The following is a 26,741-nucleotide window of genomic DNA, read 5'->3' as shown; positions in this document are numbered from 1 at the left end:
CCACAAAGAGTCAGACACAACTGAGTGACTGAGCACGGGCCACAGGGATGTTTTATTCGTTGTATGAAGTACAGTGTCGGTGAGCCTGAGGACACTTTCAGGAATTGTCAGTATCGTTGAGCATAAACTTTCCCAATGTTAATAAGCCTCAAACCAATTAATACTGCTACATTGTTTGTATACCCTTATATATTTTTTATGATGAAGAGTATTCTTACGTATGGACTTAAGGATCCTTGTTTGGAGAGACCTGCTCTTGGTGGGTGATTATGGTTTTTGGCTCTGGTCATTAAGTAGTAAATACACAGAACTGGCTTTAGTGGCTTTCTGGGTCAAATATTGACAGGGCTTTTTAATAATTACCCTGAAGTTTTCATAAGAATTGAACTTAAAAAAACCGCTAACATCAGTATATTCATTTTGTTGGCTTTAATATTCTATCAAAATGGTTAATTATATTGCTTAATTCACTAGTAAAATATCAGTTAGCAATTTAATAGAAAATATCCATAAAGATTTGATATGTGCTTTAGAATCTGACTGTAGCTTGTCTTGGGAGTTGTAGATTATCAAGTAAGATGGGTTTTTTTCTACACAATATATGCAAAGCCAAAGGAGTTACTTTGAGAGACTGTGTACGTCCTTTTGACATTGCGTATAAATTTACTACAGCATGAAGAGAATGGTGCTGGGGTTCTTTGGGTTTTGCTTGTGTGTGTTTTTTTTTTTTTTTTTTTAAGCACCAGTGAGAAAGCATTTAAGCACATTTTCAGCAACAGGGAACCTTGTGGACATGGATAGATACATTGAGAAACGATCATAACCCACTATTGGAAACCACCCTCATGAATCACTAGATTCTAGTGTCATTCCATCAATTCATTGTTTTTCCTTGGACAGATTGTTGAACTTCTTTGAGCTTTGTTCTTTTTATCTGAAAAGTGGGGAGAGTAGGAATGCCTCCTCCAGTAGTAATGCCTTTTTTTAAAAACTAAAAACCACATCAGATAGTGTATATGAAAATACTTTGGAAAAGCATTGAGCACATTGTTTATTAAAACTGTGCTGTCCACCACCTCATTGGTTATTCTGAAGATTAAATGGCATATTCCATGTAAAGCACTTAACATAGGGTCTGGAATGTGATTAAAAACTCAATAAATGTTAGCTGGTGCCTTTATAAGCATTTACATTATTTTGTCACCCATTGAGAACCACTACTGTAGTGACAATACTGTTAAAATAAACTTGTAAACATTTTAAATAGTATTTCCACTTAGTCACTCAGCAGCTGCTTCTTGTCCATGTACCTAACTGTGTTTTTTACTGCTATTTTAAGTTTTGGATTAGATCAGACCCATTAATTCTATAAATGTGCTTAATTTTTGCAGATCCTCATTTTTGAGGAAATTTTTTATCTGTATGTTAAAAGACAGGTGAGTGCCAGTGTTCTTTTCATTGCTTTGCCATTTTTGTTACCGAGCACGTGAACTAAAATGACTAAAAGTCTGTATGATTAAAACGATCTTGTTGAGTTTGATGTACACTATAGAATCAATAGATAGCTTAGCAAGAGACTTCTTTCTTGCTGAGTCATTAGATCTTAAAGGCTGTCTAGTCAGCCTCCTCACTGCACAGCTAAGGAAAAGGAACAGGAGAGATTATCACCTGAGGTCACAAAGCAAGTGTTCTTTCCCTAAGAAACAGGTACCTGAGGTGGTATTTGAAGAGTATAAAATGAGGTGGCATGTTGTCAGAGTTTTAGCTTCTTTTGGAGCAGACTGATTTCTTTTATTATTGTTTATCTAACCTACAGATCTATCTTAGAAAGGTATTATGTAATGATGGGTTTTTACTTCATTTAGTTATCAGAATTTTATTTCTAATTGCTCCATATGTTACAAGTTATAGGGCCAGAATCAGGAGAACAATATCTTTTGAGTTATTTTGGTAGAACATGTGAGAAGAATGTTTTAACAGGTGAGCCTTGAACTCTTCTAGTCTGTTTCAAAATTATTTACCACACAATTGTGCGTGCGTGCTCAGTCACATGAGTCGTGTCTGACTCCTTGCAACCCCATGGACTGCAGCCCACCAGGCTCCTTTGGCCATGGAATTCTCCAGGCAAGAATAACTGGAGTGGGTTGCGATGCCCTCTTCCAGGGGATCTTCCTGATGCAGGAAGCAAACCCACATCTCCTGCATACCAGTCAGAAGCTTGTATATCTTTGCATATAAGCTTATAAAACACCTAGTCTGGTGATATCCTGTGTTCAGAAAGTAGCATGTGGTTTCCTTTCATTACTTTAAGGTATTAGTTCTGTATCCTTTAGTTGGAAGTACATAAGTAAAGAGATGAATACTTCGCTGGAAATCAACCCAGTATAGAATGATGAGGTCTGTACACAAAGAAGTCAGTCACAAAGATCACATATTGAATGATTTTATATGAGACATCCAGAAAAGGCAAATCCACAGAAACAGGAACTAGGATAGTGGTTACCAGGGGCTGGGGCAATGAGGAGCAGCTGTTTAATGGGTACAGGCTGTCTTCCTGGGGTGACCCTTACTAAGTCATGAGTTTTTGGTACTTCTCTATTTTGACATTTGTCAGTTCTGTCATGATTCACTAAATCGATCTCAGAACCCACTGAAACTGCCTGTAGTGACTGAGTGAATCCACATTAGGGAATATTTATGTATAGTTGGTTATTCAGAATCCAGCTTCCAATCATTGGTGCTAATTTATTTTTATGTAGTAGAGATGGCTGCCCCTTCACTGCAGTTTCTGTCATAAACTCACCTTTTGCTTCTTGGAAGAGTATAAAATGTGTAGCATATGCCATCTTGCTTATTGTAGCTGTTTTTTCTAGAGTGCTTATGGAGAATTGTTTCTTTTTATGTTGTGAAGAAGAATGAGTGTTAGAGCAAGTTACTTTGTGGCCTTTACATTGACTTTAGACTTAATTGTTGGCTTTCAAACTGTGTCCCTTGTAGGTGAGGTGTTAGGTGTATGTTCTTAAGATTGTGGTGATTTCATTTCTACTTTTTGGATAGAAGGACCACATCTTAAGACTTTTTATACGTAAGTGTACTGCTTGATGAATTTTCAGAAACAACACGCTCGTGTAACCAGCATTCTTTCCCTTTCTGGTGACACCCTTCAGTTCAGTTCAGTCGCTCAGTTGTATCCGACTCTTTGCAGCCCCATGGACTATAGCACACCAGGCCTCCCTGTCCATCACCAACTCCCAGAGCTTGCTCAAACTCATGTCCATTGAGTTGGTGATGCCATCTAATCATCTCATCCTCTGTCATCCCCTTCTCCTCCTGCCCTCAATCTTTCCCAGCATCAGGGTCTTTTCATATGAGTCAGTTCTTCGCATCAGGTGGCCAAAGTATTGGAGTTTCAGCTTCAATATCAGTCCTTCCAATGAATTTTCAGAACTGATTTCCTTTAGGGTGGACTGGTTGGATCTCCTTGCAGTCCAAGGGACTCTCAAGAGTCTCCTCCAACACCACAGTTCAAAAGCATCAATTCTTCAGCACTCAGCTTTCTTTATAGTTCAACTCTCACATCCATACATGACTACTCGAAAAACCATAGCCTTGAGTAGTCAGACCTTTGTTGGCAAAGTAATGTCTCTGCTTTTTAATATGCTGTCTAGGTTGGTCATAACTTTTCTTCCAAGGAGTAAGCGTCTTTTAATTTCATGGCTACAGTCACCATCTGCAGTGATTTTGGAGCCCAAGAAAATGAAATTTGACACTGTTTCCACATTCACCCCACCTGATTGCCATGAGATGATTGGACCAGATGCCGTGATCTTCGTTTTTTAAATGTTGAGTTTTAAGCCAGCTTTTTCACTCTCCTCTTTCACCTTCATAAAGAGGTGAAAGTTCCCTCTTCACTTTCTGCCATTAAAGTGGTATCATCTGCATATCTGAAGTTGTTATTTCTCCTGGCTGTCTTGATTCCAGCTTGTGATTAATCTGGCCTGGCATTTTGCATGATGTACTCTGCATGTAAGTTAAATAAGCAGGGTGACAATATACAGCCTTGATGTGCTCCTTTCCCAATTTTGAACCAGTGCGTTGTTCTTTTGTTTCGTATCTGCTAAATCCTTTTCTCCATTTCTTTAAGTTGTCTGTCTTTTTTAAACAGATTTATTGAGATTATAATTTACATAGCATTAAAATAATGTTTTAAACTTTACAGTACAGTGGTTGTTTAGTATATTCACAGAGTTGTGTAACCATCATTAGTATCTTCATTCAGAACCTTTTTATCACCCCAGAAAGAAACTCTATACCCGTTAGCAGCTGCTCTCTGTTCCCCCTGCTCCCATCCCCTGGTCACTAGTAATCTACTTTCTGTGGATTTGCCTATTCTGGATATTTCTTATAAATAGGATTACATATTATATGGTCTTTGTGACTAGCTTCTTTCACGTAGCGCAGTGTTTTCAAGGTTCACTCGTGTCTTAGAATGTGTTAATACTTAATTTCTTTTTATTGCCAAATAATATTCCATTCTATAAGTGTACCACCTTTAGTTTATTCACTGATGGGTTGAAGGACATCTGGCTTATTATCACTTTCTGGCTATTATGAATAGCACAGCTATGAAATTTGTGTGCAGGTTTTTACATAGACATGTTTATTTCTCCTGGCTATATACCTAGAAATGAAATTGCTAGGTCCTGCAATAACTCTGTATTTAACATTTTGAGGATCTGCAAAACTGTTTTCCACAGAGTCTGCACCATTTTAGATTTCCACCATCAGTGTATGAGGATTCTAGTTTCTCTACATCCTTACCAATCCTTGTTATTGTCTTTTTACTTCAGCAGTTTTTGTGAAGGTGATGTGGTGTCTTATTGTGGTTTTACTCTCCTCCTTTTTGATTTGCAGTAGTTTTGGATTCGTTCTAAATGCAGTTCCTTTGTTGAATACATAGCCTATTTTTTCACTCTATTAATTGTGTCTTTGATGAGCAGAAGTTCATAGTTTCAGTAAAGTTTATCAAGTTAAAAAAAAAATATGGTTAGCTTTTTGTGTTCAGTTTAAGAAGTCGTCATACTTGATGATCCAAAAGATGTTCTCTTGTTTTTCTCTAAAAGCTTCTTTGTTTTACCTTTTATGTTTAGATTTGCTATCCATACGGAATTGATTTTTGAGAGACAACATTAAAAAAATGATTTGTCTCCTCCTCTTAGCTAACTAATGTTCTGTGTCTTTCCCTCGTTTTTTTTAAGGAGTGAGAGAGAATTAATACATAGCCAGAAAAATAATGCAGTGTCCAGGAATTAATAGCTTATAAAAATTTGCCCTCAGGTGGTGGTTTGTGGAATTAGGAAGTTGAACTTAAGATTTGTATGACTCTTACCATATGCCAGAGACTTCACCAGGCATTTCATGAAGTTAAACTCATTCAATCTCTGTGGTAGTCTTCTAAAGTAGATGGTGTTATCTCTTCCTTGCAAATGAGAAAATTGAGACCCAGGAAGATAAACTTTTCACAGCTCAAAAAACTAATAAGTAGGCAAACCATGACTCAAAATCAAGAGGGTTTTGCTCTAAAACTCTTTTATCTTTTCATTGTACATTTTTTCAAAATCATGTAAAATCTTAATTATTAAACTTTCAAATTTAATTTATCCATCTTAAACTTCCATGATATTTGGCCCAATAATAAGTAGCCCATGAGGCCAGGTATATGTATTTTTTCTTTTCTTTTTTCTTTTTTAATTAAGATGGTTCAGGAAGCTGGCAATGAATCAACAGTCAAGAGATCTCTCATACGGGACAAGGTAGTGGAGTGATAATCTGATGCTTGAGATACTAGATGCCTGAGAGATTCTCATCAGTGGATAATATTGCCAGAGAAACTTGCCTGTGTGGATATTTAATTTGCGTTGTTGTAGAGTTTATTTTCCATGCTGTAAAATGTAGGAAGTTCTGTTTTAAAGAATTAGGGTCAAAGAGAGCATTCTCTAGGGCCCCCTCTGCTGGCTTCCTAGCCATAGTTAAGTAAGATACCTGGTTGCCAGAGTTGTACTGGTACTAACAATGTAAATAAATTTAGGAAAGAAATTAATTTCAAGGTCCATTAGAAACAGGTTGATGTTTGTCGCAGATGAGAATGAAAAATAGAGAAAGGATTATCTTGGTTTATTTATATTAGAATCAAAATTTAGCTATTGAATCTTTTGAGTTCTGGGGAAGAATAATCCTAATGGTATTGGAGACTTTCCATTTCAAACAGATAGTGGTAAAACTTGATACTTGGAGGGTGGCATGATAAGAATCAGTGTGTGGGATCACCTTTCTAGGCTGATGACATTACAAAGGTATTCGTAAAGGTAAACTGTTGGCAGCCTCATCGGAGAAGTCTGAAATTGATCAATCGACTATTTGGTTTCTTAAAAAAAAAAAGTGGTAATTTGGGAACATTCTGAATCAGAGAATTATTTGATTAGTTGTGGACCCTGTTACGTGAGAAATTCCTCTCCAAGGGGGCTTCTAAGGTCTGCAGTAGCTATCTTCTTTTCACACCTCAGGCATTTCACACCTAATTGATAGGAACCTAACAGACAGGCATTTTACACCTAGAGGATCATGACCTTTTGCCAGCTAGCTATGACTCAACTTCTCTGTTCTTATTGTAGCTCTAGGCAGCTACCCTTTTCCTTTTTGAGTTGCCATTTAAGGAGAAATCTGTGTGCCATTTTGGGTTCTAGACATTTTGCTTGATAATATATAGAATATAAAATATGCCCCATTTAGGAAAAGAGTATAAAGAAAATAAGCAGGTATGTACTGATTATTAGAACCAACACTTTTAAATAATAAGTCCCTTTGATATTTAACTTGTTTAATTTACAAAAATGGTTTTAGTCCCACATTTGCAGGAAATTTTACATAAAGCAAAATCAGTTTTAGTAAGTTAAACATTGAGCCATTTTTATAAAAAACTATTCCTTACTGTGACAAATGAAGAAAATCTAGTTTTTACTTCTTTGGAGGCAATAATAGTATAATTTGGCTTTAAATGAATAAAAGGTAGCATTAACCCAAAAATAATGAATGTATCATCAGTTCAAGATTAAGTCTCATTTGTGAAGTCTGATATTAGAAGGACGTATTCTGGGAACAACTTGGGTTCTGTTTTGAAAGTATTCAAATGATTTGTTACTGTGTGAATAGCTGCAGATTTGTATGTGGATGGATGTGGATCTTTTATTTGCATTAGCCTCAGAATTGATTATTAAAACTGTTTGGACTATTACAGAGGATCAACCTACAAATATAGTGCAAACTCTTCATGGGATAATTTTGACAGTATTTAGTAACATCAAGCAGAATAAAAATTCCTTAAAACATTATGAAAATATTTTAGAGGCTATTTTATTTATCCTCTGAAAATACTTAGAGGATAATAGAAAAATTTTTTCTATTAACTTTTTGCTCTTTTGTCATTTCATTGCCATTACTAGCTACTGATATTTGTGTTATTGCAAATTTAGGAAGTTTAATAGTTTATTTTAATGCATTTGAAATTTGAGATGCTAAACATTTGAGTTGTCGAGAAGCTAGGTGAATCTTAATCTTCCAAATAAAACCCTCTGTAAGTCTAGCTGCATTCTTCCTTTCCATCCTTCTCACCGGACTAATGGTTAATAAGATATACTTTTGAGTTTCATCCCTACCATTTCCCCACTTTGAGATCATAGGCAAGTTATAAAATGGATTCTTCACCTGTAAAATAAAAGAATTGCAAAAATCCGTTATTTTAACACTTTATTTGGGTCATGGAGACACCCTTTAAGAATCTGATGAAAGCCTGAAAACTGCTGATTCATACAAAATGTTGCACATAGTTTATTTCTGTTCTCTACCATCTTGTTGTCTCTAGTTAGGGACATTATCCTCGTTTTTCATACTTCTGGGTTTTTACTCATATTATTCTTTCAACTTTCAGATGTTTTTTCTCATCCCCCTTAGCCTTCCTTAGTTCTACCCTCCTTTTAAAGCACAACTCATTTTATTTTTCTAGGAAACTTCTTCACTCAGATTTTAATCTCACCCTTAAAACTTTGTGCCTGTAACTCTCAACCTGTTTGCTTTTGTATTACAGTTATTAGAGGTCTGTGTGTCCTCCGTCTCCCCTTCTTCTTGCCTGTTACTCAGCAGATTATAATGTTTTGATAACAGCAGCTGTGTTCCTACATTAGTTTTGTAACCAAATGGTACCTTGCTAGTAGTAGTCATGGGATAAATAGAATAAATTAATTTGAATTTGCCACTTAGTTGTAATGATTAACTGTCTGTTATGTCATGTGCTAAATGCTGGGAGGATTGTTTCCTCCCACCCCCTAAAAAGTGGAAAGCAGTGTGAAATAGAACCAGAGGGAAAACCTCATATATGAGATGAATTTAAAGAATGCGTAGAATTTAGGGAGCTGCAGGGGCATTATCTGGAAGATAAGAGAAATGAGAAAACTAGTGAGTACCTGTGTTTTCTCATAAATGAGATTAATCTGTTTTTACTGAAGTGGTAGATATTAAAATTTAACTTTTAATTCATAATTAAGCTTTGCATTTTTCATTTTTGTTTTCACAGGTACAAGAAAATTCCCCAGGACATAGAGCTGGACTGGAGCCATTCTTTGATTTTATTGTTTCTATTAATGGTTCAAGATTAGTAAGTTCAGCTTTTTGTAGTTTCACCTATGATATTTTGTCATCTTTTGAAAATAGAGATTTTCAGATTATCTGAGATGGATATTGATTTATTCATTAGTTACAAACATTACATATAGAGTATGATACCAATAAAATAACCATGTGTTAGTAAACATGAGAATGTCAAATATATTGATAGAATACTACACCTCACACTCCAGTGATGAGCGGGAGGAAGAAAGACACTGGAGACTTCTACTTTGTACATTAAATATTTATTTATTTTTTAAGCAGAAAGATGTGATTTTGTTGCTTTTTCAAAAAATGTCAGACTTTTATAGGTTATTGACAAATGATTTAGTAATGACTCATTCTCAAATAACTTGTCAATTTTCTTGTCACTCAGTTCCCTGATATAGAAATAGTGTTATAAATCTAGACAGAGATGTGTTCCAAAAGTGCAGAATTAAAACCACTTTTCAAAAGTTGCTTCTAGTTTACATGTAGTAAAGTGCAATAGGAAGGAAACTGTATTATAATTTCAGTAAATTCTTATGACAATGGCTATTTGGTTTATTTTTTCACAACAGTCTAAGTTTTTGTTCATTACTTACTGACATGTCTTATATAATGGCCTTTATTCATTTACATAATGAAATATTTAACATACTATTTCCTACCAGTTTGTACTAAGTGTATATATGAGGAGTAAAGTCCAAAATTAAACTTTAACTCCAGCAGTGTTTTAGATTTTAAAATCAGTCACGCCAACTCTGTTAGCAGCATGTCTTCTTGTGGAATAATTAGAGTTTTTTATCATTGAAGCCCTGGATCATTTCAAATAATGGTGGGTTGCAAATTCCATGATTCCATAGCTGGCTATTAGAAAAAAGTCAGAAGCTGTTGCTAATGTTACTGAACACAAGTTTGTGTGCCTGACGCACAGTGAGGCCAAATAATACCGAAATGTTAGAGTTTATAGCAGAGAAAGGTTTATTCCAGGACAAGCAAGGAAAACTGGTGGTTCATGTTCAGAAAAACCCAGACTCCCTGAAGGGTTTCAGCAAAGCATTTTTGAAGTCAAGGTGAGGGAGGAATATCCCAGGGTATGTGATCAGCTCATGCACAGTTCCCCGATTGGTTGGTGGTTGGTTGGTGGTGGTCAGTCCTTAGGCATCAGAAGGTCTGTGGCTACCTGCTTATAATCTTCAAGTAGTTATTTCTTGCTTTTGGTGGTAGTTTCTGGCATCTGAAAAACTTAGGAAATATTCATGAGATACTATAATTTGGGTACTTGAGAGAGGAGCTACAGCAGAGGATGTAGGGAAAGGCCTGTCCCCAGAAGGTCCTGTAGAATCCTACTCGGTTACACTAACATAAGTTCCTAATTTCTTGACATTCTTTTACTTTGAAGAATATTGAGTGTTAATGAAATCTCCGCTTATTGAATGTTTTATTTATGTTAGTTATTAATATTACTCCAATAGGGTCATAGGATGCTTAAGCTAATTAACATTAGATTTTTATTTTATTTATTAAGAAAAATTTCTATGTTTACAGAATAAAGACAATGATACTCTTAAGGATCTACTGAAAGCAAATGTTGAAAAACCTGTGAAGATGCTTATCTACAGTAGTAAAACACTGGAGCTTCGAGAGACCTCAGTTACACCAAGTAACATGTGGGGTGGACAGGGCTTGTTGGGAGTCAGCATTCGTTTCTGCAGCTTTGATGGAGCAAATGAAAACGTTTGGCATGTGTTGGTAGGTATCAACTGTGAACTGTTACTTGCAGTTTAAGAAACAGTGTAGAAAGGTGTTTTAATAGTGGTGGTTTCCAATTTGGGAGACTGTAGGGCTATTATTATTATTAGGCTACTTTTAGTTTCTGAAAATCAAAAATTGCTTTTAAAATATGTATTAATAAAAAAGAAAAACAGCTTGAGGAGGAAAAACAAATGTGATGCCTAAACATTTTTTCTAATGATTTATCCATTAGAAGAAGTTAAATTAAAGCAAATAGCTGCAGAAATATTTTAAATATTTATAAAAATATTGTTGGTCTTTTTTTTTTATGTTTGGGATATTTAAATAGGTGTATCCTATAGCTTCTGATCCGACATGGTCTCTAACAAGACAAATATAAGAGAGTTTAAATTACTATAATGACTGAACTATACAGTTTGGAAGATTATTTTATATATAGTAATTTAATGGGGATGCTCCGCTGGTGGCTCAGCAATAAAGGACCCTCCTGCCAATGCCAGAGACATCGGTTCAGTCCCTGGGTCAGGCAGATCCCCTGGAAGAGGAAATGGCAACCCACTCCAGTATCTATGCCTAGCAAATCTCATGGACAAAGGAGCCTGTCCAGCTACAGTCCAAAGGGTCATAAAAGAGTCAGACAGGACCTAGTGACTAAACAATAACAACAGTTTGATTGTATCATCCTAGGAAGTGGAATCAAATTCTCCTGCAGCACTGGCTGGTCTTAGACCTCACAGTGATTATATCATTGGAGCAGATACAGTCATGAATGAGGTAATTTGTTTATTAATACTAAAAATAATTTAACATTTTCTCACTAATGTTTAAATTCAAGTATATTTGCATACTTTACATTCAGAGTTGAAATTTAGGTCTTTGCTAATCAATATAGCTAATGTCCAGGGTGATAAGCAAAAATATGGAAGATGTCTCTTGTACCTCAAGATTAAATCAAATCCTCACTATGATTATTGATTTCATTTTCTCTTTTTCTAAGGTAGCAAAATTGGCTTACCTATCTTAGTTGGATCCTTTTCCTTGTTTGTTAGCTAGTGGAAATATGTATTACTCAATTACAAATGACAGGAAAAAAAGGTGCCCAGATAACCAGCTCTTAGTAATAGGAAGAAAGCACAATTTGTTGAATTTGGGTGTAGAAAACTTTTACTCAATTGCTGACTGGGTCTTACAGAACTGAACGTGAGGCCTTGCTGTATAGGTCAGTTTTAATAATACTGATTTAAGAAATGCTGTTTATGCCTAGGGGCAGGCCCAGGATCTGGTTTCTGTGTGTGTTTTGTTGTTGTTGTTCTTTCAGGTGTGTTTTTTGTTTGTTTGTTTTAGGTATTAACTAGGTTTGATATCTACTATTTGAGACTTACTATTCAGAAGTTCAGTAACATAAAAACATTTTTCTCCTATAATGCTTTTGCAGTCTGAAGATCTATTCAGCCTTATTGAAACACATGAAGCAAAACCATTGAAACTTTATGTGTATAATACAGACACTGATAACTGTCGAGAAGTGATTATTACACCAAATTCTGCATGGGGTGGAGAAGGCAGGTAAGGTCGCTTTTTTTACACTAAGTTACAACTGCTTAAATTTACCAGTCAGATCTGTTGTAAGCATTGTTTTTATTTTGAAACAAGTTATTGGTTTATAGTAAAACTTCTCGAAAAAGGCAAAGAGCCAACCTAGAATGTTGAATCCAATAATTCATTTTTTTAAAGCACAATTTAGTGAACATGGTACACAAACTCTAGTCCTTTTTTTTTTTTTTAACTCATCTAAGCACAAACTAACTTTTTTGTTTTGTTATTTTAGTAAAATAGTTTTCAGTTTTATTTTCCCAATTCTCTCCTCAGCAGTGGGACAATACAGTGTAACTTTCTCTAGTTGCTGGGGGAATTTCTTAGCACTTGGAGGAAACTGTTGGCTTTCAGAAATGAACAGACCAATTTTGACCAAAAGTTAGGCAAAATTGCAACAATAAAAAGGAGTTTAGAAAGAGGGTCAAGCCAAACAGAAAACCAAACTTTATAAAATCAGTTTTCTGGGTCTTTTCTTCAAATCAGTTTCCTAATTTCAAAAAATCAAAGCACAGCATTCCTACTTAATATTATATCTGTAGGTCTTTTATTGTTTAAATTGTATAAATTTTTCATTATTTCGAAAGTTCTAAGAACCTTTTTAAATTTGAGGAGTTGTTGAGCATAAGCTCGATTTATAAGAAAGGCTTGGATTTGGAAACTTCTGCCAATGTTTTTAAAAGTTCTAGTACTTGCCAGGTAAAGGATGACCTTAGTTGATGCAAACAGAGAAGGCCTCTGTTTGCCCACAATACCCTAACCCACACAACCCGAGATTCTCCAGCTGGATGTATGCTGCCACCAGAATGCTGACTTACTGTAATTTAAGAAAATGGGACAGAGAATCTGGCTTGTCTGGCAGCCGTACTTGATCAAGTAATGGTTTTTCAATGTCCAGGTTTGTCAGAAAGGTTATCTTCTCAAGGTATTCAAAATTGATTTCATTCTAGAGGGACTGTCTCATATAAACTAAATTTGCAAATAAACTTCTGTATGCATTAGAATTGTGGATTTTCAGCTTACAATAGAAAAATGCTTCCTCTCCAGTTAGAAGAATTCTTAGATCCCATTACTACCTCCTCCTTGCTTGGTGTGCATGAAATCATGGTCTAAGGAAGAGATTCTAGATGAAGTTCAACAACAAAGAACATTACTAGTTTGTTTCTTTTTAATTATGCTGACTAAATACTGTTACATGCTTGTTCTTGGCACCCTTCTTTTCTAGACTAGCAGTTTCTCTTTTTCTGTGGAAGACATTTTTCCTTTTGACATGGTTTTGTGCTGTTGATCAGCTGTTGCTTTAGACAGGCCCATACACACCACCTTCTTGAGTCTGCCCCCATTTGGTATATGTGTGCCTATGGTTTTCATTCCTTCCTCAGAGGCTGACCATATTGCATTCACTACAGCAGAAAATTTTTCTTAGCTTCATTCTTGGGCCGTCTTTAAATTTTTGGAGGGCCTCTCTCTTGCCTCAAGTGCCTTCTCTACCACCACTTAGTTCTTTTGATTAATAAGTAAATTTTAAATGTATTTTGAATGTTTTTAAATGCAGCTGCCTCTGAAAGGCTTTTATTGATCAGTATATTTCATCTCTCTTTCTTCTAAATCTGAGATCCAGTTGAGTAAAAATTGCAGCTTGATGGTATAAGGGAGGAAAAGTGAGGGAACAAGTAATTTTGTAATGTGAAGCACTGTTATGGAATCAGATTCAGATAAGAAACTGCTTTCTCTCTCAGCTTTTGGTGGTGGTGGTAGTAGCCATGGAAATAATAGATGCCTTAACGGGATAGGCACAGAGGTATCTGTACATGTCCTACTCAGAAGGTACAAGTACTTTGGAAAGTATAAGCAATTATGATGGAAACATAAGTTGAAACCTGGTTGTGAAAAGTCTTAAATAGGGACTTAGAAAGGAAGAACTAATTGGCAGTTTCATCCGTAGTCCTGAGCAAGATGGGTAAATTGGCCTGGCTCTGGTCATGAGACACGCCTGATTTGGGGCAGGACGGGCCCCCCGATTGACGACAGTCCCACCAGCATTGCACACAGAGCCTGAGGAGTAGTTCTCTAAAGGGAAAAGGGAAACAAGAATGTGGGAGGTCAGCAGACTGGAAAGAAGCATCATGACTGTATCTAGTTAGAAAAATGTCACTGGCGGCATTAGGATGATGAATTAGGAGAAATCGGGATTAATTTGGATTGATATGTGTTGGTTCTGAGGTAGACCTATGGGATGTGTGAATATCATTAGCATGCAAAAGTGCTTGGAACTCTTGAGCAGAAAGACTATATGTCATTCATTCAGCAAATAATCATTAAGTGTCTACCATGTTCCAGGAACCATTAAGGCAGTAAACATAACAAGGTCTCTGCCCCCTTAACATCTTACTGGGGGAGACAGAAAATAAATATACAGTGTGTTGGATGGAGATAAATACTTAAAGGGAAATAAAGGAGAGTAAAGTTAGTGTCTGTGGTAGAGGGAAGCGTGCTTTTCATAAAGAGTGGTCAGACAAGATCTCTGATAAGAGACAGCATTTAAAAGAATGGAGATGTGTTGTTCTGTTTCAAAACCTCAAACAAACATAAGCTGTGATTGACAACAATAACTTTAAGAAAAAATTATTTTCTCAGCCTAGGATGTGGCATTGGATATGGTTATTTGCATCGAATACCTACACGCCCATTTGAAGAAGGAAAGAAAATTTCTCTTCCAGGACAGATGACCGGTACACCGATTACTCCTCTTAAAGATGGGTTTACGGAGGTAAGGTAACTTTACTGCCTGTTTATGTCATAACTTTCCACCCAGATTAGTTGATGTGTGTGGTGATAGCACTTACTGAAACTGGGCAGATGAGTTAAATACTGACGAGTAGGATTTGAAGTTCTTGTAGGATACCTGGATGGGTATCCTTCGGTTCTAGATTTCAAGAAAGAGGGCAGGGCTAGAGATACAGATTTGGGAATCATCAACATAGGGAGGGTAATTTACCCAATGGACATTGATTTAGGGGAAAAAGAAAAATGGGTTGGGCTTGGGTGGGTTAGAGGAACAAGGCTGGAATCTTGACTGTTCATAGCATTTAAATGGACAGGCAGAGACAGGAGAGTTAGCAGAGGATGGTCAGGAGAAGCCCAAAGGGAGAAAGGAGAGCATCAGGAAAGCAGGCGCAGGCAGCTATGTGAGGATCTACGGAGAAGTCAGGTGAGAGGAGTGAAAAAACATGTCCTGGCTGGAGCAGGGATGCAGATACCAACTTACTGGAGAGAGAGGGTGACTGGTGCGGGAAAAGGTGATGACAGATGGTGCTTACGATTTCAAGAAACTTGATTGAGAAAGCAAGGAGAGCTAGGGGTGCAGGAACAATTACATGATCAACGTAAGGCTGTTTGAGGAGTACGAGAGGTATTTGCACAGGCTTAGGGGCTTTTAAAATGTTTCCTGTGCAGGCCTTATAGGACAGTTAACTTTTGCCTGCATGAGTAAATAAAAACCAAACAATCAGAAAGAAAATGCTGCAGTTGTAAAGAAAGGGCTGCTGTCATTTTATGGTTTATGGTTTGGCAATCCCTAATTCTAGAGGAAGTGAAGAAGAGCTGTGGGAATGTGTAACCTCTCCTCACCCCACCTATCATTGACTCATGGCCAGAGCCAGTGTCGTTATATATTCAGACTCCTACTATCATATATGCTGGCCCAGTCAGTGCTCTCTGCCCCTGTAAGGCTCAATGGGCAGTCTGAGAAAACCAGATGGGGAAATGGCAGCTGGGGAGAAGGGCCATAATACAGGTCATGTTGAAAAGTGCCAGAGGACACTGGAGCTGGAGGAAGATGGAGGATTCAGGGGTGAAATCTGAAAAGCACCCATCCACCCATTTGTAGAGTCCATACAGATTCATTCACACCCCTACCCTATGCTCCCAAAGGTAGAGATCTAGTTCCCACATTCATTCACTGATGAGAAAAGATAAGGGGGACTCGTGACGTTAGACAGCATAAGAAATTTCTAAGGAATCTTTCATGGTATTAAGACTTCAGCTGACTTCTTCCATGAACAATGAAAATTAAAAACAAAAATCTGGCTGAGAAATCGGAGAAGAGGAAAGAAGTGGTGTTTTAACGGTTGAGTATAATCATTTTTGGCTGGCTAGGAAGGAGAAGAAAGAATCTCCTGGTGTCGAAGTGGCTAGAACAGTGTGTGTGACGGGCTACATGCCATGTGGTAAGAGACCAGAAGTGACAGGATGGAGAGATGTCTACAGCGTGACATCCTTGGCACCTATCAAAATTAGGAAGGAGTATCTGAAAGCCTAAGTGCCAGGCGAAAACTTTTGACAGTTTGTACATGATCGAAAAAGTATCTGTAGGACCAGTGAGAGCCAATATGTATATTTTGAGTAAGCTTGAGTAATTTTCCTTTTTTCTTTCTGTTTTTTGGAAGGTCCAGCTGTCCTCAGTTAATCCCCCGTCTTTGTCACCACCAGGAACTACAGAAATTGAACAGAGTCTGTCTGGACTTTCTATTAGTTCAACTCCACCAGCTGTCAGTAATGTTCTCAGTACAGGTATGCAGAAAATAGATGTCTGTTTTCAGTCTGCTTTGTTTTACATGATATTCTTTTTTGTCCCAAGCTTTAGAATTTTAAAAATTAATTCCAGTGTACTTTGAAAATTATAAATGTGCTCTGCATTGACAGGCCCTGTCTGTGAAAGCTGGTAGGTACTAAATTATCACATGCATTTAAGCCTCTTCTCAGCCAGTTTTAGACTTCGGACTTCTCTGTGTTCTACCTTTAAATTGTGTTTAATTGCTCTATTTACTCAACAGATGTTTGCATATCCCCTAGGTAGTGTACCCTGGGGAGACAAAAGTGAGCAGTTTACCATTCCTTTCTTAGGGGCTCAGTCTTGCTCAGGGGATGTGTGCCTGTCTCTTTTTCTGTACTCCTTGTTCTACCTACTATACTCCATTTTTGTGTGTTTTAGGTTTTTTCCAACTTTATTGAGATGTAATTCACATAGCATATAGTTTACCCATTTCAAAGTGTACAGTTAAGTGGGGTTTTGAGTATATTTGCAGAGTTTTGCAACCATCACCTCAGTTTAGAACATTTCATTACCCCAAAAGAAACCCTGCACCCAGTCACTTTTTTCCCCGGTCCCCCAAGGCCTAGGCAATTATTAATCTACTTTCTCTTTCTAGTCTAAATATTTCATAAAATATGTGTGGTTGTCTGTGACCTTTCTCTGTGGCTTCTTTTACCTTGAATAGTGTTTTGTTTTCCAAGTTCATTGATGTCATAGCATATGTTAATACTTTTATCTTTTTATGTTTAAATAATGTTCCATTGCATGGGTATGCCACATTTTGTTGATGGACATTTGGGTGGTTTCTACTTTTTGGCTATTATTGAATAAGGCGGCTATGAACATTTATGTACAAGTTTTTGCATAGACATATGTTTTCGTTTTTCTTGATTATATACCCAGAAATTAGAATTGCTTGGTCACATGATACAGTTTTTAACATGGTGTGTTGACATAGTTTATTTTTCCCTTTCCTTTTTTTAAATATCTTCATCATACCAAGAGTATATTATATACTCAATCAGTGTTGAATAAGTGTATAAAATACTGTCATGGTTTCATTTTCTTAGTATCCTTTTATTCTTGAGCTCTTTTTTTTAATATTTGTACTCCAGATCTGCTCATATTCCACTTTGTTCTGGAATGGACTTAAAACAACCCATCAAGATGCAGTTAAGGTCAACAATATCGTCTAAATACAGATACTCATTTGTGTAAAGAGTAGTACAATAGACCCCCCACCACCCAGCTTCACCAGTTATCAGTATGATGACATTCATCCCTACCCCCTAGTCTTCGCTGGGTTTTTTCCCAGCTTTATCAAGCTATAATTTGTATACCATAAAATTTATTTACTGAAAGTATAGAATTCAATGATTTTTAGTAAATTTATGGAGTTGTGCAGTCGTCACCACAGTCTAGTTTTAGAATATTTCCGAAATGAAATTAAATATTAACGTCATCAGTATCAAGTCATAGATACATTTGGAAGAGATTTTAAAGTTTATTTCATCAAGTAATGTTTGAGTCCTTTTTGTGAGATTGAGTTTTTTTAACTTATATCCCATCAGATATAAGAAATGGTCCTTTAGTTTATTCTTTGAATAGACTTCTCAAGGCAGCAACCCAGTCTGTGTCTGATGACTCTCACCTGGCTTTACAGTGAGAGTTCCAGTGCATATGAGAGCTCTTCTGGCTTTAGGAGATAACTGATGTCAATTCAAGTTCCAGTTTCTATTTAAATCTTCCCTCATACATGACAGTTATACTTGTGTTGTCTTATAAGCACATGCACTGAGATCCCTGGTCTTATTACACAGTAGAGAAATGGGTTATTGAATAGTAAAAGAGGTATCAATAAATCAGAAATTCCTAAAGGAGATTGAAAGAAATCAGCATTTTCTCTTTGAGTAAGTAAATTTAGCATGATGACATGAGAAACCACTTTTTGTTAGGTATTTATTTTTCAATCTTTGCTTTAATTATATTGCTGGAAAGTAGCCCAGACAGTAACTAGAAACAAAAGTATGTGTTTTTAAACAAAAAACAAAAACTTCACTGTGGATTTGAAAAACTTGTATTTTCAGAAAATGAATATATCATTTTGAAATGGCATTAATCGATATGACCCCCTAACTCTTCCTGTCTCCCTTTCTTTTTCTGCACCTGATTTGCATTTCATCAGAATGCAAATTTCCTGAGGGTAGTTATTTTTATTTTCTTTATTCTGTAAGTTCCTTAGTGCTTAGAACAATGTCTTGACATATAGCAGGTGCCCACCCTGCCCCCAAACTTGAAAGACTAAACATACCAACCAACCATCCAACACCTTTGAGAATCAAATAAAACAAAGAACTCTCTTCTGATTTTTCATGCCTTCAGTTTCTGCAGAAAAGTAAATATGTGACTAAATAAATTGATAAAACTATCTGAAAATAGTTGCTTCATACTTTTAGGCACAGTTCATTCTGGCTTTAAGCAGATCTCTGTAAGACAAAATCAAAATCCATGTGCAGTATTACTGTTGTTTGCATATCAGTGAAACTTCCCACTTGAGTAGCTGGTAAGGGTTAATAGATAACCTTTATTAGGTGGTATCCTAAGAGCTACTTGAATGTAAAGAACATAAACTCCTCAAGCTAACATCAGTAAAAATGGAAATGTACTAGACTTCAAAGGCATGTCACAGAACCAAGGTCAGAAGGAAATGGTGATTCAGGAAGGTCATTCTCCCCATCTCTGGAGGTCCATATGCTCTTGTCTCTTTCAGGACATCTACATCATTCTCTTTCACAGACTAGCATTCACTGCTTCACGGGGCACATAGCCTCCAGCAGCCCCAGGGTTACATGACCTTTTAGATCAGGAGCCCAGTAAAGATTGACTGGAATCCTTGTATCTCATTTCCAAAATTCCAAAACAGTTTTCCAATCCAGCCCTTCTCAGGGGTGAAACTCATGCCTGGTGTTACTTAGCTGGGGTGGGCTTACAGAGCCCCCGCCCCCTTGGCCCAGGCTCTACCAACAGCCCTTGTGAAGGGCAGAGGGCAGAGCAGGTGGGTGAGCCGTGGAGTGACACAGCTACAGACCAGCTGACTGAATGAAGTCTCACTGAGGGAAGACCTGCCCGTGGCGGGAGGCTGACACTGAGGGCTGTCCAAGATGGTCTGCTCATTCTTTATCAACTGAAATGTTTCAAAGGACCTGTGCTTTTATTTTAGGTGTACCAACAGTACCATTGTTGCCACCACAAGTAAACCAGTCCCTCACATCTGTGCCGCCGATGAACCCAACTACTACATTACCAGGTAAGCCACAGGAGACGTATATGTGATAGTAATAGCTTTACTGGTATTTTACATCTTAGAAACAATGAAAAAAATTTATCCCTATGTGGTGACTTTTTACATGTTTTATTCTCATTTTATCTCTGCTGTGACTTCATGATAAGTGAGAGCAACTGGCAGTGAGCTGCAGTCACCAGCTTGTCAGCTGCTGAGCCCTGGACTCCTTAAACCTAGCCCACCATCTTCTCTGCCCCCAAGCAGCCTGAGGCTGGAATAAGGAGTGTGTAGATGTTCCATTCGTCAGCACTTCCTTACTTAGGGCATTCTGGTCAGTGCTTAATGAATACGACATTGTATCCTAGAGACGAGCACCCTTGCTTGGGTCCTCGGTAACTAATGTTAGGTGAGATTTTTGTTTATTTTGCTTATTGTTCCTAGTGAAGACTCAGTCCTTTTATCTATCAGGTAGGGATCAGATGTTATTTCAGTGATCAAGTAATAGTTGTGAGAGCCTTTAATTGTATGGCTAAAGATGTTGTTACACAGACATACTAAGCCATTAACCAAATGTGAGCGCACACAGAATGATAAAGCAAGTGTGATAAAATGTTAATATTTGAGAAATTTGAGTGAAAGATATACATGGGGATTCTTTATTACCAACTGTGAGTCTGAAATTAAAAAGGGAAAAGGAAAAAAAAAACGGCTGAGAGAGTGTAAATCTCAACCATCAAAGAAAATCAGTCCCATATTTGCTGAGATAAATCAGCTTCTTCTCTAAGACACTTAGGCCGGCATCATTCTTGCCCTTGGGTTCAGAGGTTTGTTTTAACCATTACTCACTTAGCCATCTAATCACTTAGGTATAGAAAGATGCTTCATGGGGGAGAGATTTTTGTTATCATTGTTACTGTAGTTGTGGTACAAAACTGCCACAAGGTAAGTGGACTTCTGGTATTTTCACTTCGAAGTGGGTGGTATTTTTTTCAGTACCGCAAGGGTTTATCTTTGGCGCTTTACCTTCTGCTCTCTGCCTTCTCTTCAGGTCTGATGCCTTTACCAGCCGGTCTCCCGAGCCTGCCTGTCCTCCCCAATCTCAACCTGCCCGCCCCGCCGGTCATGCCAGCTGTCAGCTTACCGGAACTTGTGAACCCGGGTATGTTGCCCATCTTGCCATAGGACTCTGTGTAATAAAAAGTTTTATCCAGGAAAGGCAGTCCTCTATTTCAGTCTTTTTCTGGCAAGGGCAGATTCGTTTAACAAACTACAGCTGCTTCAGATATAAATTAATCTTTTTTTATTTAAAAGGGTTGAAAAAGAAGAGGAGGAAAAATGTCTTTGGGATGTTCCTCTGCCTGGCTTCCTGTCCTTCCCCCTTTCTCCCTCCTGCACCTGACAGCCCAAGCTCTGTAAAGGCCAGTTGTAGAAATAAAGAGCGGTGGTGTGGCCTCGCCAAGCTGAGTGGGATGGGAGGTGTGCAGTTCGCCCAGTGGCAGTGCATGAACTTCCTGTGATTCTCCATGTATTTTGGGCAGCTGCCACCCAGGGACTAGTGGTACCCGTGTTTTGCGTGGCTCAGGCTGGCTGGACATGCTGCGCTTACTACTTGATAAATATTCTTCATTTTCTTAATTGAAGGATAATTGCTTTATAGAAATATTCATTATTAATGTTTTTATAATAAAAACTGCAAGGTTTTAGCTACACATAGTTAAGTTCACAGATACTCAAAGTATTTACAGCCAGGTTTTACGCACTGATGAAAATGAAGCAGCAGAGTCTCCCCAGAGTCTCTTCTTGCTAATGATCGCCCAGATTCATTAGCTTTGAGACAGCCACACGCCAGGTTACTTTTAGTTGCTGTTCTCGAGAGTTTGGCCCATCAGTGATGTCAGTGAATCATCTTATTACACCATAGTATACATTGTCATGTTTCTGTTTAGATCATAGCAGCCCCTGTTGTATATTCATTACCTGTCCTCTTTAACCTATTTTTTGTTTTTTGGCCCAATGAGCTAAAAAAAACAAATGAAGTCAGTAAATTCAGGCTAATGTTTACTGTCTCAGCATTCCCTCTGTCCTTTTTTGCTGGGGGGCCTGTATTCTTAGACTTTTGGCTTTGCCCTTTCCCCAGGTTGACAGACTGGGCCACAGGTTGCCCAAAGCCTGTTTTACAACCTGCCTTCCTTTTGTTTCTTGAAGATGTAATACTCTTTCCCTTCATTCTGTGTTTTAAAATTTTTACAATAAATTCTGCCAAGTGTACTATAAATAGTTATCAATCAGAGGGCTTGAAAAAAGGCTGAGTACTTCTGGCTTCAGGCCTGGCCCCTGTGTCTCCTGTTCCTCGGGTCTGTCCAGAGTGCAGCTGAGAGTCAACCTGCAGTTCGCTTGAAGAGCAGAGTTCTGCTCAGCACTCCGTGTGTTGCCTTGCAGGCAGATGGGCTCCTGTCCATCCTGGCTGGGAGAATCATTTCTTCCCTGAGCTGGGCTGAGTCACACGAGGGAACCTTTCCTCTGGCCAGCTGGTCCTGTGGTGAATATTTAACTCTGTCCCAGCCTCCAGCCAAGGATAATCAGAGGTGGTGATTTGTGTTGTTGCTCCTCAGCTTCCATTTCCTTAGTGAAATGCAAATGAAAATGATTGTGTGACCGTGACTGTTGCCCTTCTGTGCTGGGAGGATGTGTCATCTCTGCCTTTTTGTCCTAGGTTTGCCACCTCTTCCTTCCCTGCCTCCCCGAAACTTACCAGGCCTTGCCCCTCTCTCCATGCCATCCGAGTTCCTCCCATCATTCCCTTTGGTTCCAGAGGTCTCTCCCGCAGCAGGCTCCGCAGAGCTGCTCTCCTCCGTCCCACCCGCCGGCAGCCCACCCTCCGACCCCATCCTGACCACTGCACGGGCAGACGCCGCCTCCGCACTCACTGTGGACGTGACACCCCCCACTCCCAAGGCCCCAGCCACTGTGGAGGACAGAGTCAGCGACTCCGCCCCAGCCAGCGAGAAGCCCATCTCAGCGGTTACGGTTACAGATGCATTTGCGTCTGAGTCACCTTAGCTTTGGACTGGTCTTCAGAATTGGCGTGGTGTGCCTGTTTCACCACAGGAGCGTGTCTGGAAATGCAAACTCTCTTTAATTTCATACTAGTTTGTACCGTTTCTGTAGGCATCCTGTACATAATTCTAAGGGAAAACTCAGCAAGAGGATGTGGGCTTGTATTCTGCCAAGTGGGAGTGCGGCTCACGGGCCGGGGAGGGAAACGTCAGGAAGTGCTTGTATTTTAAAACAACCAAAAAGAATTGTAAGGGTGGCTTGCTGCCAGGTTTCCACTGCCATTCTTGGGGGTGTAGCTCTTTGGGAAAGGGGGTGACGGGGTGTTCACTCGGTGTTCACGGGGTGTTCACCTGTCCTCCTGCTGCTCCTTCTGTAAGAAAATGTAATATTTTATGCCTAATACCCACTCGCAACATTTCTTGTATTTTGTAAATCATTTGCAAGAATGCAGACCACCTCACTAAGCCGTGAAACGAAAAGATATTTTACTTTTGGTCTCTGTGAGTCACATCTCTATTAAGGTTTACACGAAAATTCCAACAGAGGATGTTATTAAAGTTAACACAATGTGCACTATTAATTGAACATCTTTTTATTCAGCCTATACACAGATCCTTCTTTTGAGCTCTCAAAAGTACTCAGACAACATTTTATAACTGCTGCTGTTGCTTTATACGTCCACTAAAAAATGGCATTTAAAAAGTTGAGATGTTGCACAGTTTTAAGCCAGAAGGTGGCACTTTGTAGCTACTTAGAATATTATAGCTGTACTGGGAAGCATAGATACAGCAATAAATTACAGTACTTTTGCTTTTCTTCTTGTGGTACATTTAAATTACAACTCCTGATTGCCATGGTGCATTCACTAATCTCTAGTGCATCACAATGCATTCCTGTAATTCCATGTCTGATCTTTGCTTTCTCCTAAATTTTCTAAGAGATGGTAAGTTATGTGGAATTGATTTATTGAATGAAATTAAATGCATATTATATCTCTGCTTCTTAAATAAGATGAAAGTGATTCATCAGTTATTGACCTGGCAATGGCTTGAATGTTGCTGAGGAGCAGCGAGTAGAACAGGGCTACTGAAACCCACCTGGAAACTAGAGTTATCAATGACCACCAGTTTTTAGGATAGATCCATCTCCAAGGCCAGGTTTCTATTTGAAGTAAATGACAAAAGCAGGCTCCAGCTCAGGTAAAGTTGAGCAAGTTGTTATTTCTAAAAGATATTCATGTTTTTTAAAAAATGTTAAGGAGCTACCTTAATGGGAAGCAAGTAATTTTGAGCTTTAAAGACAAATTTTTTAACAGTAGATATTCCGAACTCTTGTGAGGTCAGAGTTCTCATCTGAGGATGACGGCAGCCCTGGACCATCTTCCCAGAACAGGGTCTATAAGCATATAAAAAACACTGAGCTTTGGGGATAGAGGGATTCTCAGCATTCACCTGGAAGATGGGCACAGACTTGGCCCAGACAGGCTCCTCGGGACTTCCTCAGATGGAAAACACTTACTTTAGATACTCTTTTCTTCCTTAAGCTGTGGTTTTTTGTTGTTTTTTTTTTTAACACGGCGTATTCTATTTCAGGGGCCAGAAACACAGATGTGAAAGAGTGTCGCTACCATGAGACCACTCACCGTGACCTTTTAGAGGGGATGGTGTCGGCGGTCAGTCCCCTGGGTACTTGAGGATAGCGCTATACACATTGAGATGAGCCCTCAGTGAGGATGACAGTCGAATTATCTTTGAACCTCTGGGTCACTCAGGGTGCGAGTTTATGCCAGAGGCATGAGGCAGTGATGGGGAGAACGGAGAATGCTGGTTTGAATAGGGTCAGTTATCAGAACAACTCTCAAAATCCAGTGGCTTAAGCACAGTCTTAATTTCTCACCCATGGTTGGTTTTGTTGGTTTTTGTTGTTCTTTTGTTGCGGTGCATGGTCTCTCTCTAGTTGCAGGGGGTTGAGCGGGGTGCTTCTCTCTAGTTGTAGCTTAGCTGCCCTGTGGGATTTTAATTCCCCAACCAGGGATCAAATCTATGTCCCCTGCATTGGAAGGCAGATTCTTAAGCAGTGGACCACCAGGACCATTGCTCTGGCCCACGTTCAGAGTCGGAGACGGTCAGGCTGAGGCAGGACTGACTTCGGTAACGTCAGAGACCGCAGCTCCTGTCCTGTAGTGCTGCTTAGTGTGGTTTTCACTTCCACGGTCATCACGTGGGCCCAGGTGGCAGCCAGGAGCCCCGCCATCCCCTCCTCATTCTAGCCAGAAGAAAAGGGCCAGCCCCCTTCTCTGGGGGACAGTTCAGAGAGGTTTCACGCAGCACCGTGGCTTACATTCTTCAGGCTGTTGTGGAGTAATATGGCTGAAAGGCTGAAGCATGAAGGCTGTGCTGCAGGAACTGAGGAGGAAGCGGTGACTAGTAAGGCTCCATGCGCACCCCCCACACAGTGCCCCCGTCTGCTGAAGATTCGATGGAGGCACTCTGCCAGGGTGCTGGGCAGAAACAGGAAGATTTCTGAGAGGACGTGACTTGAAGAACTGTGCAGGCAAAGGAGGGGCAGAGACCATTTGAGGCTCGAGGAATGGTGAGGAGTGGAGCACACGGGGGCTGGGTCCTGAATGCCGGCCTAGGGAGTAGGGGCTTTGTCTTAAAAACGGGAGTCGCTGGAGGATTTCGTTTAGACAAGCTCATCTGCATCTGAGGAAGCCTGTCTAGTAGTGGAGGATAGCGGGGCGGCCAGCCCTGAAATGAGCGGACATAGGAGACTCAGGAGGTCGCTGTCATCTGAAGGCCGTGTTGGTAGCTGGCAGTAAGTCTGTGATGATGATGACTTTATCTTTCTTCTCTGTGTTCCCGTTTTATGCTTAGTCCCTTACTAAATTTGCTTGCTTTAGAACAGTCAGCTTTAGATCATTTCCTAAAAACTGAAAAAGACCTTCCCCATTTGTGAGGCTGTAGTAAAATGGCTCTGCCTGGGCCTGAGGGTAAAGGCCACCTGTTTAATTATCTGACCACCCAGCAAGGGGATCAAATTAGAACCACCTCTCAGAGTATGGATTCCTGGGCCCCTGAGTTCTGAAAAGCTTTCCAGGGGATGAGAATCACTACACACTGACATTTGTTTCCTTCATTGTACCTGCCCCTCCCCAGCTCCAGTTAGCAGCAGGCCCTGAACCACATCCTAGGTGATCATTGAGACAGGCTGGTCTATAATCTGAAGCAATAAGGCAATACAAAGTCCATTGTCTACTGAGACATTTTCACCACTTAGCAAAGTGCACATGTTGGAGAAGGGGTCCTTTTATCAATGATAGCATTTGCAGTGGATCTTGGAAGAACAGTTTCTGGTCTTGCTAACCAGTGTGTTCCTTTATAAGCTCCTTGCATATGAGCCAATAACTACAAGAATAGGGAAATAACACCAAAGCCACAGGCCAGCAGAATGGTAGGTGAAGTTGCTCCCTGGCTTGCAGTGCTCTGAGAGCTGGAGAGGGACAGAGACACAGATGTTTATGGGGATGGGGCCCGCAGGCTGCAGGGCTGGGGACAGAGCTCTTGTCTATTAAAGAGCAGCTCAGGACTGACCAGCGTAGGCAAAGTTGCCTCTTCAGGGGGTTACACAAGCACAATGTCCTCTGGCCGGTCTTTGCCAGTGCAAGCAAAACGAGAGCACACACCATCCACGGGTGGGTGTGGCCTGGGGGCTCTGTGTTATCAGAGTTAAGAGTGCACCATGCTTCCTGGCACTCCT

The 26,741-nt window shown here is 39.2% G+C and overlaps 1 protein-coding gene across 1 annotated transcript in view; it reads left to right on the top strand.

The window, feature by feature from the left end:
• Positions 1-23,797, top strand: part of GORASP2 (golgi reassembly stacking protein 2) — a 28,674-nt gene extending 4,877 nt beyond the window's left edge. Inside the window, exons 2-10 of the mRNA XM_061135625.1 lie at positions 8,627-8,707; positions 10,249-10,452; positions 11,143-11,229; positions 11,891-12,021; positions 14,686-14,818; positions 16,497-16,620; positions 19,863-19,949; positions 20,974-21,084; positions 22,639-23,797. Of these exons, the coding sequence (XP_060991608.1) occupies positions 8,627-8,707; positions 10,249-10,452; positions 11,143-11,229; positions 11,891-12,021; positions 14,686-14,818; positions 16,497-16,620; positions 19,863-19,949; positions 20,974-21,084; positions 22,639-22,985 (1,305 nt within the window). The 3' untranslated portion in view covers positions 22,986-23,797. The remainder of the gene's footprint in view (positions 1-8,626; positions 8,708-10,248; positions 10,453-11,142; positions 11,230-11,890; positions 12,022-14,685; positions 14,819-16,496; positions 16,621-19,862; positions 19,950-20,973; positions 21,085-22,638) is intronic.
• The last annotated feature ends 2,944 nt before the right edge of the window (positions 23,798-26,741 follow it).

Source organism: Dama dama, chromosome 33, assembly GCF_033118175.1.
Source record: "Dama dama isolate Ldn47 chromosome 33, ASM3311817v1, whole genome shotgun sequence".
Lineage (NCBI taxonomy): Eukaryota > Metazoa > Chordata > Mammalia > Artiodactyla > Cervidae > Dama > Dama dama.
The sequence above is the reverse complement of the archived record's forward strand: the minus strand, read 5'-3'. Positions and strand labels throughout refer to the sequence as shown.